The following is a 13,890-nucleotide window of genomic DNA, read 5'->3' as shown; positions in this document are numbered from 1 at the left end:
AGAAGCTACGGCAACAACATACAGCTAGGAGTTTGTTCGGAGAGCCAGGCAGCCAGCCGCAGATAGTGCTGGGGACGCCGATCCCACCAACCCAAGCGAGCTCGCGGCTCTTCCGGGCTCTAGCTCCCTCACCGCCTGTGCCGCCCTCGACCGATCCTGTCGCCTCACATTCTGATCCATCTACTGTCCGAAGCAGCACGACTGGTGTGGACTACTCTTACCTGGCTGTTAGGTTCCACAAGGGCGGGAAGGACTCGCAAGATGATGCCTCCAAGGCCGGCGCCAGGGCCAAGCAGGCCACTATTCGGCGCGACCATCGTTCACGACGCCGTGCAGGGGAGGCTGTGTCACTAACTCCCACAATCTCTCAACTCGGCGTCTTTGAAGGTTCTGATGGTCCTGGAGAAGGTATCCTTGTGCTGTGGTCCCGGCAGTTTGTTCAAGCTAACCACGGAACGTAGCTGGGAGTCAAGATCGACTACAGGCAAATGAGCTCCCAGATGGGGATGGAATGACCAAGGAAGCGGATGACAGGGGACAGTTCTCTGAATCTGATGTTGACGTCGAGGACTATTTCAACTTGCTGCTTTCACCTGCTCGACCACGGAAGTACCTCGAACACCTAGGGGTAGAGTCTGATTCCGATCTAGGGGACGAAGACGGGAACGATAATAGCAATGCCTTGGACGAAAGCCCTCTTCGCTATTGCTCGCGGCAGCCTTCCAGAAAGTCAGGGCCTCGTCGCCGTGCTCGCCGTGGTCCTGCCCCTGGTACAGGAGGGCGGCCAAAAAAATCTCAAAGGCAAACTCGATCGTCGGGGCCGCCACGACGGTACCGGAGTCCAGTGATGATTCCACCTGAAGAATCGGCCGTATTTCACGCACAAGATCCGGTGTGGAATGGGGACCTGGACGCTTGCGCCTTGACCTGTCGTGATAAAGCAATCCTCCGTGAGTTCTGGACAAAGCTGGACAATGACCAAATGCAATTTTGTGGTCGATGTCAAGAGCGTTGGTTCCAGATGAAGATCGATTCTGATGGCATTTGTGCGCGTTGCTGTCGAAAGGATGATAAACGCGGCCCTGAAGAGCCGTACTTCTTCTCTGTGGACAACCAGTTGGATTTTGGCTCCGTACCGACTCAATTGCCTCAGCTTACACCTACTGAAGAGTCTTTAATAGGCCGTGTTCACGTCCACGTGAATATTATGCTTGTGCGGGGCCAGCAGTACAAATATCGGGGACATGTTGTTCACTTTCTCCGCGAGGTTGGCTTGGTGTACAACCAACTCCCGCTTTTGCCGCGGGAGTTGAACACTGTATTACTCCGTCCTTCCAATACGTCGTCCCATGCAAACCTTAGCCGGCAATTCACCCGCCAGTTCCGTGTACGCCGCCAGCCAGTTGCCATATGGCTTAACTACCTCCGGCGCCATCATCCTGGCTATCGATGCATCGTCATCGACGAAGAGCGGCTGAGTCAATTGCCTCAAGATGGCAATGTCCTGGACGACATCCCCCAGAGCCAGGTGGAGGCTGCCGAAGTTGGACCCGAGGAAGATGAGGAGGCAGAACCGGACCTGGAGGACGAGGCTGCGGTGCCGGACCTTTTGGCCAAGGACACGGAGCTCGATGCTCTGCGGTCTATTCTTGCCGGAGAACCAGAAGCTGAACCAAGGCTTTCCACAAGCTTCCAGGAGCAGGTGCAGCACGAGCTGCAGCTTCCGAATATACGGCGCACACCCATTAATGAGTTCAATCGCTCTCATGCCCTACTCTCCTTAGCTTTTCCCTGCCTCTTTCCTGACGGGAGAGCCGACTTTGTTGAGCCTCGGCTACGGTCAATCGACTACAAGGACTACATCGAGCACGCGATGCGCTGGCATGACGGGCGTTTTGCACGCCACCCGACCTTCCGCTTCGTCGCCTTCAATACTCTGATGCGGTCACAGGCCCGTGCACGGTCCAAATTCTTCGTGAAGCAACACGATGGTAGTCATGAACCGCTCACACGGGAGCAGCTTGTTCAGGCACTGGAGCACAGCGAGGACCCTGAGGCGCAGGTGCTAATCAACTCAATCACAAGACATGCGGTACCTATTCGCGGCACGCGCCCCTTCTGGAACAGGAAGAGGCAGGACCTCGAGGCCTATGCCTACAACCTTGGATGTCCTGGTGCATTCATCACATTCAGCCCGGCAGATTTACACTGGCGGAGTCTCTACCAGCACATGCCCCGATATGATGAATGGCTGGCTGCGTCCGAGTCCGAGAGGATGGGTCTCTCGCGCCAACTTTTGCGTCAGAATCCTCACATTGCTGCTTTCCATTTCTACCGCCGATACTGTTTCTTTCGAGATATCGTGTTAAGCAAGAAGTTCAACATTACGGATTACTGGGATCGGTATGAATGGCAAGGGCGTGGCAGTCCGCACAACCATGGCCTGTACTGGATGGAGAATTGCCCAAGAGTCGACATGGTGGATGAAGCCGCTCGTGATGTTTTTGCACGCACGTGGGGATTCCACATCACTGCCATTAATCCTGAGCCGACTAGGACTATGCCCCAGGGTGAGGGTAACCCCCTGAGCGTAGATCCACTGAGTACAGAACTGACATTCCTGCGTCTCTCACAAATCGTCAACCGCTGCCAGCGCCACAGATGCAATACCACATACTGCTTACGCGTAAGGAAGAGAACCGTTGATCTGGCGAGGGATATGGAAGGCGCTGCTGCAGATATCGAGGCGGCCAATGCGGCCAATCCAGAGCGGGAGTGTCGTTTTGACTTTCCTCGTGCCTTGCGGGAGCTGGCCGCAGTGATCAGGAAGGAAGGCAAGTCGTACTATGTCTTCGAGGCGGCGCGGAATGACAACCTCATGAATCACTTCAATCCCGCCATTATACTAGGCTGGCTAGCCAATATCGACATATCTCCTTGCACCAGCCTACAGGCGGTTATTACGTACGCTGCCAAGTATTGCAGCAAATCTGAGAAGAAGACTGAGCCTTACTGTAAGCTTGCAGACCAGGTTTTGCCGCACACGGCACACCTTCAGCCGCTATTATCCTTCTCCTCTCGCCTGATGAATAAGCTGATTGCCGAGAGAGATTACTCGGCGCAGGAGATTTCCCATCTTCTCCTTAACATTCCTCTGCAGGAAGGCACGCGGATGGTGGTCTCTGTCGACTGCCGTCCTTTGGAGCAACATGCACGTTCGTATCGCGTGGATGAAGATGTCAACGAGACCGTCGGCAGCTACAGGAGGTATCTCGAGAGAAATGACCAGCACGAGGATGCAACTTACCTCGAGTACCTGCAATCGTATAATCTCAAGACGTGGAGGAGACTCGCTGCCAACGCGAAGAAGAGAGTCCTGTCTTACTTTCCTCGATACAGGTCCGTGGAGGCATCTCCCCAGTTTGGTGACTTCTGCCGTGTTAAATTGATGATGGCTCACCCGCATCGCTCTCCAGAGGAGTTGCTCACCGTGGGCGGGCAGCGGTTCGATTCCTTCGCGGCTGCGTACAGGTTTTGCAGAGAGCAGCACCGTGACACCCATGCGGACGATCATTATGGGGAGCCAGATACAAATGAATTGAGGGCTGAGGACGACGAATTTGAGCTTGAGGTCCATGAAGAGCCCATTGTGGATGAAGACTGGCATGAACTCGCCCGCATGCTTCCCGACCGCCCGCTGGAGGAAGAGGATATCGACATGCTCGGCCGCCGAGACATCGACATCAATTATGATTGGACCCCTCACGTTGGACGGTATACTGATGACGGTATTCTCAAGGGCGACTACTGGAAGCAACGCAAGGCGGCAAACCGCCTTGACCTTGATGTGGATCATCAGCCCTTGGAAGCTCGAGATTCCCTAAACCGGGATCAGCGCTTAGTATACGATACCGTGATGGACCACTTCCTGAATCAGGAACCCTCTCAGTTGCTGCTCCATGTGGATGGTGGAGGTGGTACCGGGAAGTCATACCTCATTAATTTGCTCTCCGCGCACCTCCAAGCCGCTGCTGCCGGGAGAGGGACACCTGTTTGGCGTGCCGCGCCCACTGGCGTCGCGGGAAATCAGATATCGGGCACTACTTTGCACTCCCTGTTACACCTTCCAATCAACAAGGACTTCAAGCCCCTCTCGCCCACTGACATGGCCCAGCTCCAGAAGAAGCTGAAGGACATCAACTACCTGATCATCGATGAGAAGAGCATGCTGGGACTGCGACAGCTTTCTTGGATCGATGACCGCCTGCGCGAGGCGTTCCCGAGTAGGAATGAGGAGTTCTTTGGTAGTCTTAACATCCTTCTGGTTGGCGACTTCTTCCAGCTTCCACCCGTGCTACAGAAGCCGCTCTATTACGATAAAGAGGTGCAGGGAGTGGAGATCAAAGGCAGGAACGCATATAGACGCTTCGATAAATCAGTCTTCTTGAAGGTTGTCCAACGGCAACGGGGCGACGATCAGAAGGCGTTTCGCACAGCTCTCGAGGAATTGCGGCTCCTCCAACTGTCAGTCGAGTCCTGGAAACTCCTTTCCGGTCGAGTACAGGCGAAGCTAGATGATCTGGAGGTCGCCAGGTTCGCCAACGCCTTGCGAGTATACGCCACGAAAGATAGGGTGAACGAATATAACCACTACCACCTCGACCGCCTCGGCCGGCCAGTCATTCAGGTCAAGGCTAAGAATGTCGGCCTTGGCGCGGCTGCGGCGCCTGATGACAAGGCGGGCAACCTTGCGAAGCAGATCCCTATATGCATTGGCGCCCGTCTGATGCTGACATCTAACCTTTGGCAGCCAGTTGGTCTCTGCAACGGCGCTCGCGGTACCGTTTACGATATCGGCTGGGCACCGGGGGCTGACCCAGTCCAAGACCCTCCCTGTGTTATCATGATGGAGTTTGACAAGTACAGTGGACCTGTGTTCCTGACCACCGCTGATGGCAGAAAGATTGTCCCGATTCTCCCAGTAGACAGGGACTTCCTCATCGGAAGCACTCTCTGCACTCGCACGCAGTTTCCCCTGATCGTATGCTACGCCATTACGGTTCACAAGTCGCAGAGCATCACTGAAGATGTCATCGTGACAGATCTCTCCTGTCGGGACTTTCAGACTGGTTTAAGCTACGTAGCTGTCTCTCGCGTAAAAACGCTCCAGGGCTTGATGCTGGATGCGCCCTTTGATCGTGGTCACCTGTTTTACGAGTCTCCACCAGAGGGTATGAAGATGAAGATGAGGGATGAGCGGCATAGAAGACGACAGGTCCTTACACGGAATCCATATAGGTCAGACCACGGCTCTGCATAACTAGATAGCTAGCTAAATGTAATGGCTTAATAGTTGCTTGGCCCAAGGACTCCCAGCCTTCGGATGATCGTACCCCTTGCACCCACAGCTCTAACGTGCAAGGGGTGGCGTAGTATTTTAAGAGTATGATAAGGATTCTCGCCCTTGGAAACGCACTAACAACTTCCTGTCCTCTAAACACGCGGATACTTTAGGCTCATTGCACGCGACCCTATATAGAACGGAAAGTTGCGCTTCATGTTTCAACTAATCGCGTCTAGGTAGGCGGAACACGATTTGACACATTGCCCTTATACGGATATTAGCACTAGTCCAAAAGATCCTTTGCTTTGCCATATCGTTTCCTATTGCTCCCTTGAGTAATATCAGAATCTTCCTCCATTCAATATGACCACTCATCATTCATTCAATATTCCCAAATAATTCGATTAATCTAGTGAAAGCGAACGCTATATTTTATAAGACTAATAAGCAGCATAAGAAATTGCAATAATGGAGGTTGAATGATAGTGCTCTTCGGCAACATTATTCGATATCCCAAGCAATTTGTATTCAATTCTTTCCAACTCACTATCCCCTGTCCTTCCCTGAGCATCACGTTTATACGTCGAAATTTTAACTGAGATGACTGAAGCTTTTGCTGTCGCCCGATGGTCCAGCACAATCAGCATTGGGACTCTCGTTGCCAGAGCTTGCATTTTCTGAAGTGACCTGTGAAGTAGTCTGTAGACTCGAACCAATTCCGCTATCGTAGGAACTGTCTTCGTTTTGAACCCCCGATTGCGACGAAAGCTGCAGCTTTTCGGGGTCCAGAACGCTGCTGTCATCGAATACAACAGCAACTTGGATCTTGGCGAAGATGTCATCATTCAGGGTACCCTTTCTAGTCCAACCGATTTCGTGTAATACTTGTGCCGGGACGGACGAACGAAGTTGCTGCACACGGCTAGGAAAGGTGTGCTTGCAGCGCGGCCGCAGGTACTGAAAGCATCCTCTGACGGGAACCAGAGGAGGCCTTGAGCTAATTCCAGCCAGTTCGCATCTACTTCGCCTTCCTCTGTGCTATGTTGCTAGATTCCCTTCAGCAATGAAATGGGGACCGCGAGATACTTGTGGCCCGGCGGAATAGTCATCCAGTCTTTGCAGATATGCGTCTGGGCCATCAGTCTTCAAATCAGTTACTGGCGTGGTCGGATAGAGACATACCAATATGTCTGGTTATATTTGGCGTCCACCTTACAAAATTGCGAATGCCTGCAGCATCCAACAAGTCAGTGCACACTTTGTCAACTCCGACCCAGACCGGAGAGCGTATAATCTGCCCGTCTACAGGTCGATTTCCACCCCTGTTGTTGTTCAGTGGGATTGACCCGGGAGGAAGATCTGCCATGTCTAGCAACACTAAAATTAGCGTCTATTAGTAAAGCAATCTCATAAACCGCGCGTAAAAAGAGGGCGAAAACTCAAGACGTTCGCCTTTCTTGCGTTGCCTTGACTTCATCCGAGTGAAGGAGGCACAGGAGACCAACAAAGCCAAGCAGCAATCTGTTTGAGTACTCAAGTCTACGGAGTACTCGGGTAGAGGAGTCTGGTGGGGATGGTGCAGCAAAAGCATTACTGCCCAATGAAAGATGCTGGACATTCGGGGTCTGTATCAACTTGTCACATATGAGGAACACCTTCCTCGAGACCACAATATCAAAGCTCCTGTACCGGTTAATAAGCATGCGGCCCACGATCCATCCATCATACAACAAATGATTTTTCCAAATGGAGGATGCAGCTGATACGAGCGAGCGCGCTAGACGCAGTCTCCAGAGCTATGGGTGGTGGATTGGAAAACTCGGCTGTGTGGAAAGGCTTGTACAAAAAGGCCTCGCCACCACGCGTTGTGCTGACCACCATGTCAACCACACGGGCCATTGCCTCGTCGGTACCGATAATCGACGAGAAAAAGCTTGGATATGATCATCACTACCCTCAGGCGGCCTTACAATCCAGCGTTCCCCGTTCCTGTACGCATAATGACTCGAAAAACAGCCCCCAAGTTTATTCACGACACCAGGATTGAGCGACCTGGCAAGGCGCGATGTGGCTTGCCGCATTGTAATGATAGCGGAGAACAATCGGACCGATGTACATAATTGAGCCGACTATCCTTCATTCTCAAAAGTAATTCAGGCTCAACCACTCTTTATTGAGAAAGTTTTATTACCACCGGACATCATACGGTCGAATAAGCCGCGTCCACGCTGCAGCGGTCCAGGACCTCAGACAGGCTATGCATGTCTGACTTCAGCAGGCTATTCAACCATTAAGAAGGTGCATACTATCGGTGTCAGTCAGCCCTGGTGAGTGATGCAAATTTCTCATCGCGGTGTGGATTTCCGCTTACATGTGCAGATCACATCCGTTGTCATTATTGTGACCTCAAGTGGTAATTTCAGCTGGAGCCTCTTTGGCTTACTGTTATCTCAATGCAGGCACTTGCATACACTCCCCCGGCAAGAAGTGACTTGCAGCCTCGATTTACAGTTGTGGCGACGGTGACGATATTTTGTTCCCCTGAGAATATTCCCAATATTCAAGCAACCACTCCTTAGATGGATAGTCAATATGTCAATGCTCAAGACATCCAGGTCCTAATACGTCCGTGTCGGAATACATTTTCCCAGAAAGAAGTGTACACTAATATACCTTACTATATTATGGATATAGAACGCGATAGGCAGGTACTTAATTTCTTAAAAAGTTTTTCCCGCCTCCTGTATACGCAAGCAGCATAAACATTTAAAATCTGAGGCCTTGTCCTGAAACTGATATATAAAGTGGCCAAAGGGGTCTTCTTGCCATGGTACTGAAGATTTCGTCCAAGCCAGGATCGAAACCATAACAAGATTCTCTGTATCTTTTACATCAACATTGGCTACAATGGCTACTGTATCTCAGCTATCCAAGGCGGCATTTCTCCTTGCGCTTTCCTTCAAAGTTGCCAGTGCTGTTGATTTGGATCATGATACCATCATTGGCGTTGATGGAGGGGACCACTTGAACCCGCCGCAGTGTCATACAACTATTACCATTCCTTACATCGGAAGTACCACAACATCTACCACGATTGTTCCTTGCGGCACTGGCCTCTCCACTCTAGTCATACAGACTCCTTTAATCACTGAGACGTGCAGCCCGACGCAAACCACAACGCGTAAGCCGCCGTCTACTTCAACATCTCGGCACACGACAACACAAACCACAACCATTAAAACCACCACAAAGAAGCCAGTCACAACAACCACCACCACTACTACCAAGATCCCAGAAGCAACTCCTGGTGGGCCCTGCCCAATCACTAAACCCCGTTGCCGCCCGGATGGTTTCGACATCGACTACTACGCCAACCCTTTTGCTGGTTACAGTCGAGAGAACTCCCTCCCGTGGTCCTACTACATCACGCAGAACCTGAAGCCTCTCAAATCTTCAATCACAAACGTCACTTTCTTCCCTCAGGACTTTGGCCCTCCTGCCAACCTTCCCAAAGTTTATCCTCGCCCCGACCTCCCCGGAGATTGGTATGCCGTCGGCTGGACGAAGCAGACCAATGGCGGCATTGTGGTTGACGCCAACAACTTTACCCTCGTGTACAGCGGTTTCTACCGTGCTCCTGAAACCGGCAAGTACACTCTCTGCACCACCGCTGATAACGAGAACGACGTCTTCTTCGGGCACGGAAACGCTTTCAGCTGCCTGGACGGCAAAGTCGACACAAATGTGAAGCCACTCGTGGTGTCCACTGGAGGCAATTATATCAATGGAATCAAGTGTGCGGATCTGGAGTTGGTCAAGGATGCGTACTATCCGCTGCGTAGCGTCATGGGAGATTGGCAGGGCCCGTCAGCCTTTAACCTCACTATCAAGACGCCGAGCGAGACGTTTGAAAACCGTAAGAACGATTACACTGGCCACGCATATCCCCTTTCCTGTCGTTTTGGATCCTAAGACAGCGTATGCCAAATCCGACGGCCGCAGAGGCACAAGGATTGAATCGGTTTGAACTTTTAAAATGTGGGCATGTCGCCATGTCCTCTTTTACCATTCTTCACGCTCCTTGATTGAATTATTCCCAAAAGTACAGACTTGGTATAACTAGGATACTGTGAACTTAAATACAGAGCTGTCAACTTAAATACAGAGCTGTTAACTTAAATACAGAGCTGTTAACTTAAATACAGAGCTGTCAACTTAAATACAGAGCTGTTAACTTAAATACAGAGCTGTTAACTTAAATACAGAGCTGTCAACTTAAATACAGAGCTGTTAACTTAAATACAGAGCTGTCAACTTAAATACAGAGCTGTCACGTTAATAAAATCAGCCCAAGATTACAATTCGTGCTTCGTTGTAAGAAATTTGTGGAAAGCAGAAACGTAAAGTGTGGGCGCTTCGCATGACGGCATTTAGCACACGAGAACCCTGACAAGATGAACTCTAATTCTACATGAAATATTATGAATTTCTCTCAAAATAAGTAGGTAAAGTAGATATTCTAATTGCTATAATAGCTATTTAGCCCGAGGACTCCCAGTCTTCGGATGATTCTACCCTTCGCAATCCACGGCTCTAGCTTGCAAGCGGTGGCGTAGTATCTTCTGGCAATCACCAGAGTATCCTGACCGTAATGAGGCTGCATTCACATGTGTTGGAATAATTTTAGGGCTGTTCAGCATTTTCAAACCAAGCTAAAGTACAGCCCCCATTAGCATTGACTGCTTGTGAAAGGCCTCTAGCGAGCTGATTCAGCTAACTAGTCCCTGAGCTGTTTACTACAAAGATGAAACAGAAAAGGGAGCCTACACACTCCGTGGCACAGTGACAGCGCCTTACATATTTCCCATACGCCTCCACAGGATATTCTAGAATCAACCCGCTCGGGGGAAGTTGGGTTCAAGCGGCTCGACCTGATATACTGCACTCAATGCCGCAGATACAACAGCCGTCACGCGACATAATTGAATGGACAACCGGACGACCAGGAACTCTCTATCGTCTACAAGAGCTAGAGCACTATAGTAACTGCTACTAACCCCCGGGGAGCAGTAGTATTTTATGATGGCTCTGAATGAGCAGCTTCACGTTGGCTTCATCACTTTGGGCTAATGTAAGGCCCATATGGAACCGCAGCATTCTCAGCCACCCACTTCGGATTAAGATGGTCATGGCCCGCTAGTATGACTTGGATTGAGTGTCGGGATAACGACATAATTCGGCCGATGTTCCCTTTCCGATTGGGGTGATGCTGTTACAGCCCTTTTGGAATATACCTCGGTTGAGCCTAACTGCCACGGCATTATATTACGAAAAAAAAAAAAATGCAAAGCTAGAGGCGACGCTGCTAAATATGTCCGAGTGCGACTTGGGCCTTGAATTACGCAGCTTGATGATGCACACGCCCCTTTTAACCCGCTTCACTAGCGATAATAAAATAGTAACTGTCTGTTATTTTTTTTATAAGACTAGCTGGTAATAGAATAAAAATGTACATTGACTCTTTGCTGTCTTCATCTTGTGAGAGGAATATACTAGGTCCGATGCCAACGTGAGCCCTTGCCATAGGTGTAAGCAATGCTGATGCGCTGCTACTGCGGATCAATTCGAGCCTGCCTGTTGAAGCTGAGTTTGACCAGTTGACCTTGCTGAACCAGTCTTTTGATTTTCCAGAACGCTTGTACGGAGTATGATGCTTGCCTAATACTTGTACTACTGTCTGTATTAGAAGGGAAAAAACAAATTCATATAATTTAAAGTGAACTTTTTAATTAATTTATTCAAATTAATTAATTAATTTAAATAACCTTAAATCACTACCATTAGCTCAAATCTCAATGCCGGTACGTGTCCTTCAGATGTGGATCCTGCTGTTTCGGTGGCGGGGCTAGCCGGTGGGGCACCTTGACCAGACATGTTACATCCATCAATGTCTAGTAACAAAAATCTCTCGCCACTCAAAAGCTTTCAGTCCAGCAACGGAGATGAGAGTCAATAGTCAAAGGGGACATGGTCAACACTGTTGGCGGTAGATGTTTTGAGATTCCAAATTGCGCGTTTAAACCAGAGCAGACACGCAGGTCGCGAGGCTGCTGAGAGAGACCAGACCAGACCTCTTCACGGCGCAAAGACGAGCCTAGTCTACTAGCCAGGTGGTATGCGTGGGACTAAACGCAAATAGGTACAGAAAATGGGGTCAATGCTCGACAAGCCAACTGCGATGGAGTCTGGTTATTAGGCCATGTCCAAGAGGCTACGCTTATCGATGGTTTTAAATGTCTGGGCCGAGACTTTTAATGTCTGGTGGCCACTAGCCTGTTCGGCACGTGCGCTGCCCTACGAGTCGTTATCTAGATAAAATGTAACGTGGCTTACGTGCATGAATAACTACCCAGGCACGCACGACGGGCACGCAACCCCTTCGCTGACTCGGGGAACTGTACGAGTCATATTCCAGATGAAACAACACGTGGTCTAGTAGCCCCTGCTATGTTACAGGGCATTATCTACATACAGTCCCCCCCTGAATGTTTCTTCATGGCTACAAGCAGGGGGGAATACGCTATGATCCATATATTTCAAGTGGTAAAGTGTTAAAAGGCTTACAGGAATTTATAATAAAACCCTCAACTGATTGAGAAATGTCGGGAAATCTCAGGTATTTCTTATACCTACTTTTCTCTTATAAAAGCTTTTTTTAATGGTTATCAACCCCCTACCAGGCCACACATGTAGAAACATTCAGGGGGGCACTATACAAGGCCATACGAGTCATAATGAACCCAACATCAAACGCGATCCAAGCGGCCCTTGCTACTATGCAATGGTTTATAAATACAGAGAATAGGTTGCACATCTAGAATCTTTGTTGAACCATTCTCCAACTCGCAGCACCCATATGCTTTACCTGTATAGGTAAAAGATTTAGAGAGCAATCTTTTCTAGTTTTACAATGATTAAAACTCCGTCTGGATCATCATTTCATCGTTTGTTGCGCCCTATCTCTGGAGGTTTCACCGTCGCCATCGCCCTCTTGGTGCTTTGGCATCTCTACGCTTTCCCGTCTACTAACACACATCTTGTCGCCGCGCCCAAAGACGTCCCCGAAAGAAAACCTCATTTAGCGAAGCCCTCGAAACGCGTTATTCCCAACTTGGTTCACTTTGTCTACATGCTTAAAGACCCCGAAAGCGAGCTTGCCTTTGACTTCAGCGCCTTCCTGTCCGTGTACGCCGCCTGGCATTACTGGCACCCCGACGCCATATACCTGCACACAGATGCCCCGAATCAAACCATCAGCCGAGCGCGAGATGGACTATCCGGGAAATGGAGCAAGCTCCTCTTTAGCATGCCGGGCTTTCAAGTAAAGCACGCCACATCTCCGACGCACGCTGGCAACGGGGCGGAAATAAACCTCATGGAGCACAAATCAGACTTCGTCCGGGTCCAGGCCGTCCGAGAGTTTGGGGGCACCTACATCGACTTTGACGCACACGCACTGCGAGACATAAAGGTGCTTCGAGAAGCCGGCTTCAATGCCATTGGCGGGAGGCAGCTTGGGGGGCAGGTAATGTCGGGCACAATCATGTCGAGAAAAGGCAGCAAGATGATTAATCTTTGGGCCGAAGAGATGCCCCGAGTATACGACGGCGGCTGGGTCACTCATAGTAATGAGGTTATAACACGTGTCGGGGAGAAATTAGTGGCCGAGCCCGGCGAAATGCTCATCATGGAACGAGAAGCCTTCGGTCCCGGTAGCTGGGAAGCCGAGGACCTGACTCGGCTATATGAGCCTCACATGGACACACCCTCAAGCCTGGAAGGTATCGATCCTGGTGGCCGCCTGCCGTCGTATGGCGCCGACTCTCCCGGCACCGGCAACTATTCTGAGAGCACCCCGTCGTGGGCGACCAACTGGTCACGGACGTATATCCTTCATGCCTTTGGTACAAAACGATCCGGGACCAAAGTCGAGGGGTTTGATCATATTTCACCACGTTATGTGCTGGAAAGGCGAAGCAACTTTGCACGGGCCGTTTACCCGATTGCCAAGATTTTATATGATCGTGGTTTAATAGATGTAAATGATTTATAATATTTTCTCTCTTATGCAAATAAGTATAATTTTGTATCTTTGAAATACCAGACTAATAACGCCCGCACTAAGCCTCAAAATATGACACCTCGTGGTGCCAGTCACTCGCTGATAGTAGGGCACATGACAATTCGAGAGTGTTCAGAGTCCAAAAAAAAAAGAAAAAAGAAAAAAAACATGTACCGAACCAAATTTAAATGATAGCTTACGACATGGTCAGAGCACAGCGCGGCATCCGATTACACTATCCCGTATCCCAGGGGTGACCAGCTGCTTACGATACAAATTCTAGTTAATAGCAAGCGTATGCGAGTACGGCAGAAATGCAAGCATTACTTGAGCGAGCTTCCTGACAAGGAAAAAGCCGCGCAGGTAGCGAGGATAACCACCGTGTCTAGCAAAGGACTCCGACTTTTGGCCCGTGTTGGCCAAC

At 50.1% G+C, this 13,890-nt stretch overlaps 2 protein-coding genes across 2 annotated transcripts; both read left to right on the top strand.

Annotated features, from left to right (window-relative positions):
* Positions 1 to 8,251: 8,251 nt before the first annotated feature.
* On the top strand, positions 8,252 to 9,316 carry J3458_013231 (uncharacterized protein; the record flags this gene model as incomplete). Its single annotated transcript, XM_007817161.2, has 1 exon — positions 8,252 to 9,316. The coding sequence occupies one exon, from the start codon at positions 8,252 to 8,254 to the stop codon at positions 9,314 to 9,316; it is 1,065 nt and encodes a 354-aa protein (XP_007815352.2).
* A 2,998-nt stretch (positions 9,317 to 12,314) lies between these two features.
* J3458_013230 (uncharacterized protein) lies at positions 12,315 to 13,457 on the top strand (the record flags this gene model as incomplete). Its single annotated transcript, XM_007817162.2, has 1 exon — positions 12,315 to 13,457. The coding sequence occupies one exon, from the start codon at positions 12,315 to 12,317 to the stop codon at positions 13,455 to 13,457; it is 1,143 nt and encodes a 380-aa protein (XP_007815353.2).
* Positions 13,458 to 13,890: the final 433 nt, after the last annotated feature.

The sequence above is a fragment of the Metarhizium acridum genome (genome assembly GCF_019434415.1).
Source record: "Metarhizium acridum strain ARSEF 324 chromosome Unknown scaffold_276, whole genome shotgun sequence".
NCBI classification, from domain to species: Eukaryota; Fungi; Ascomycota; class Sordariomycetes; order Hypocreales; family Clavicipitaceae; genus Metarhizium; species Metarhizium acridum.
This window is presented reverse-complemented; position numbering and strand designations above follow the sequence as displayed.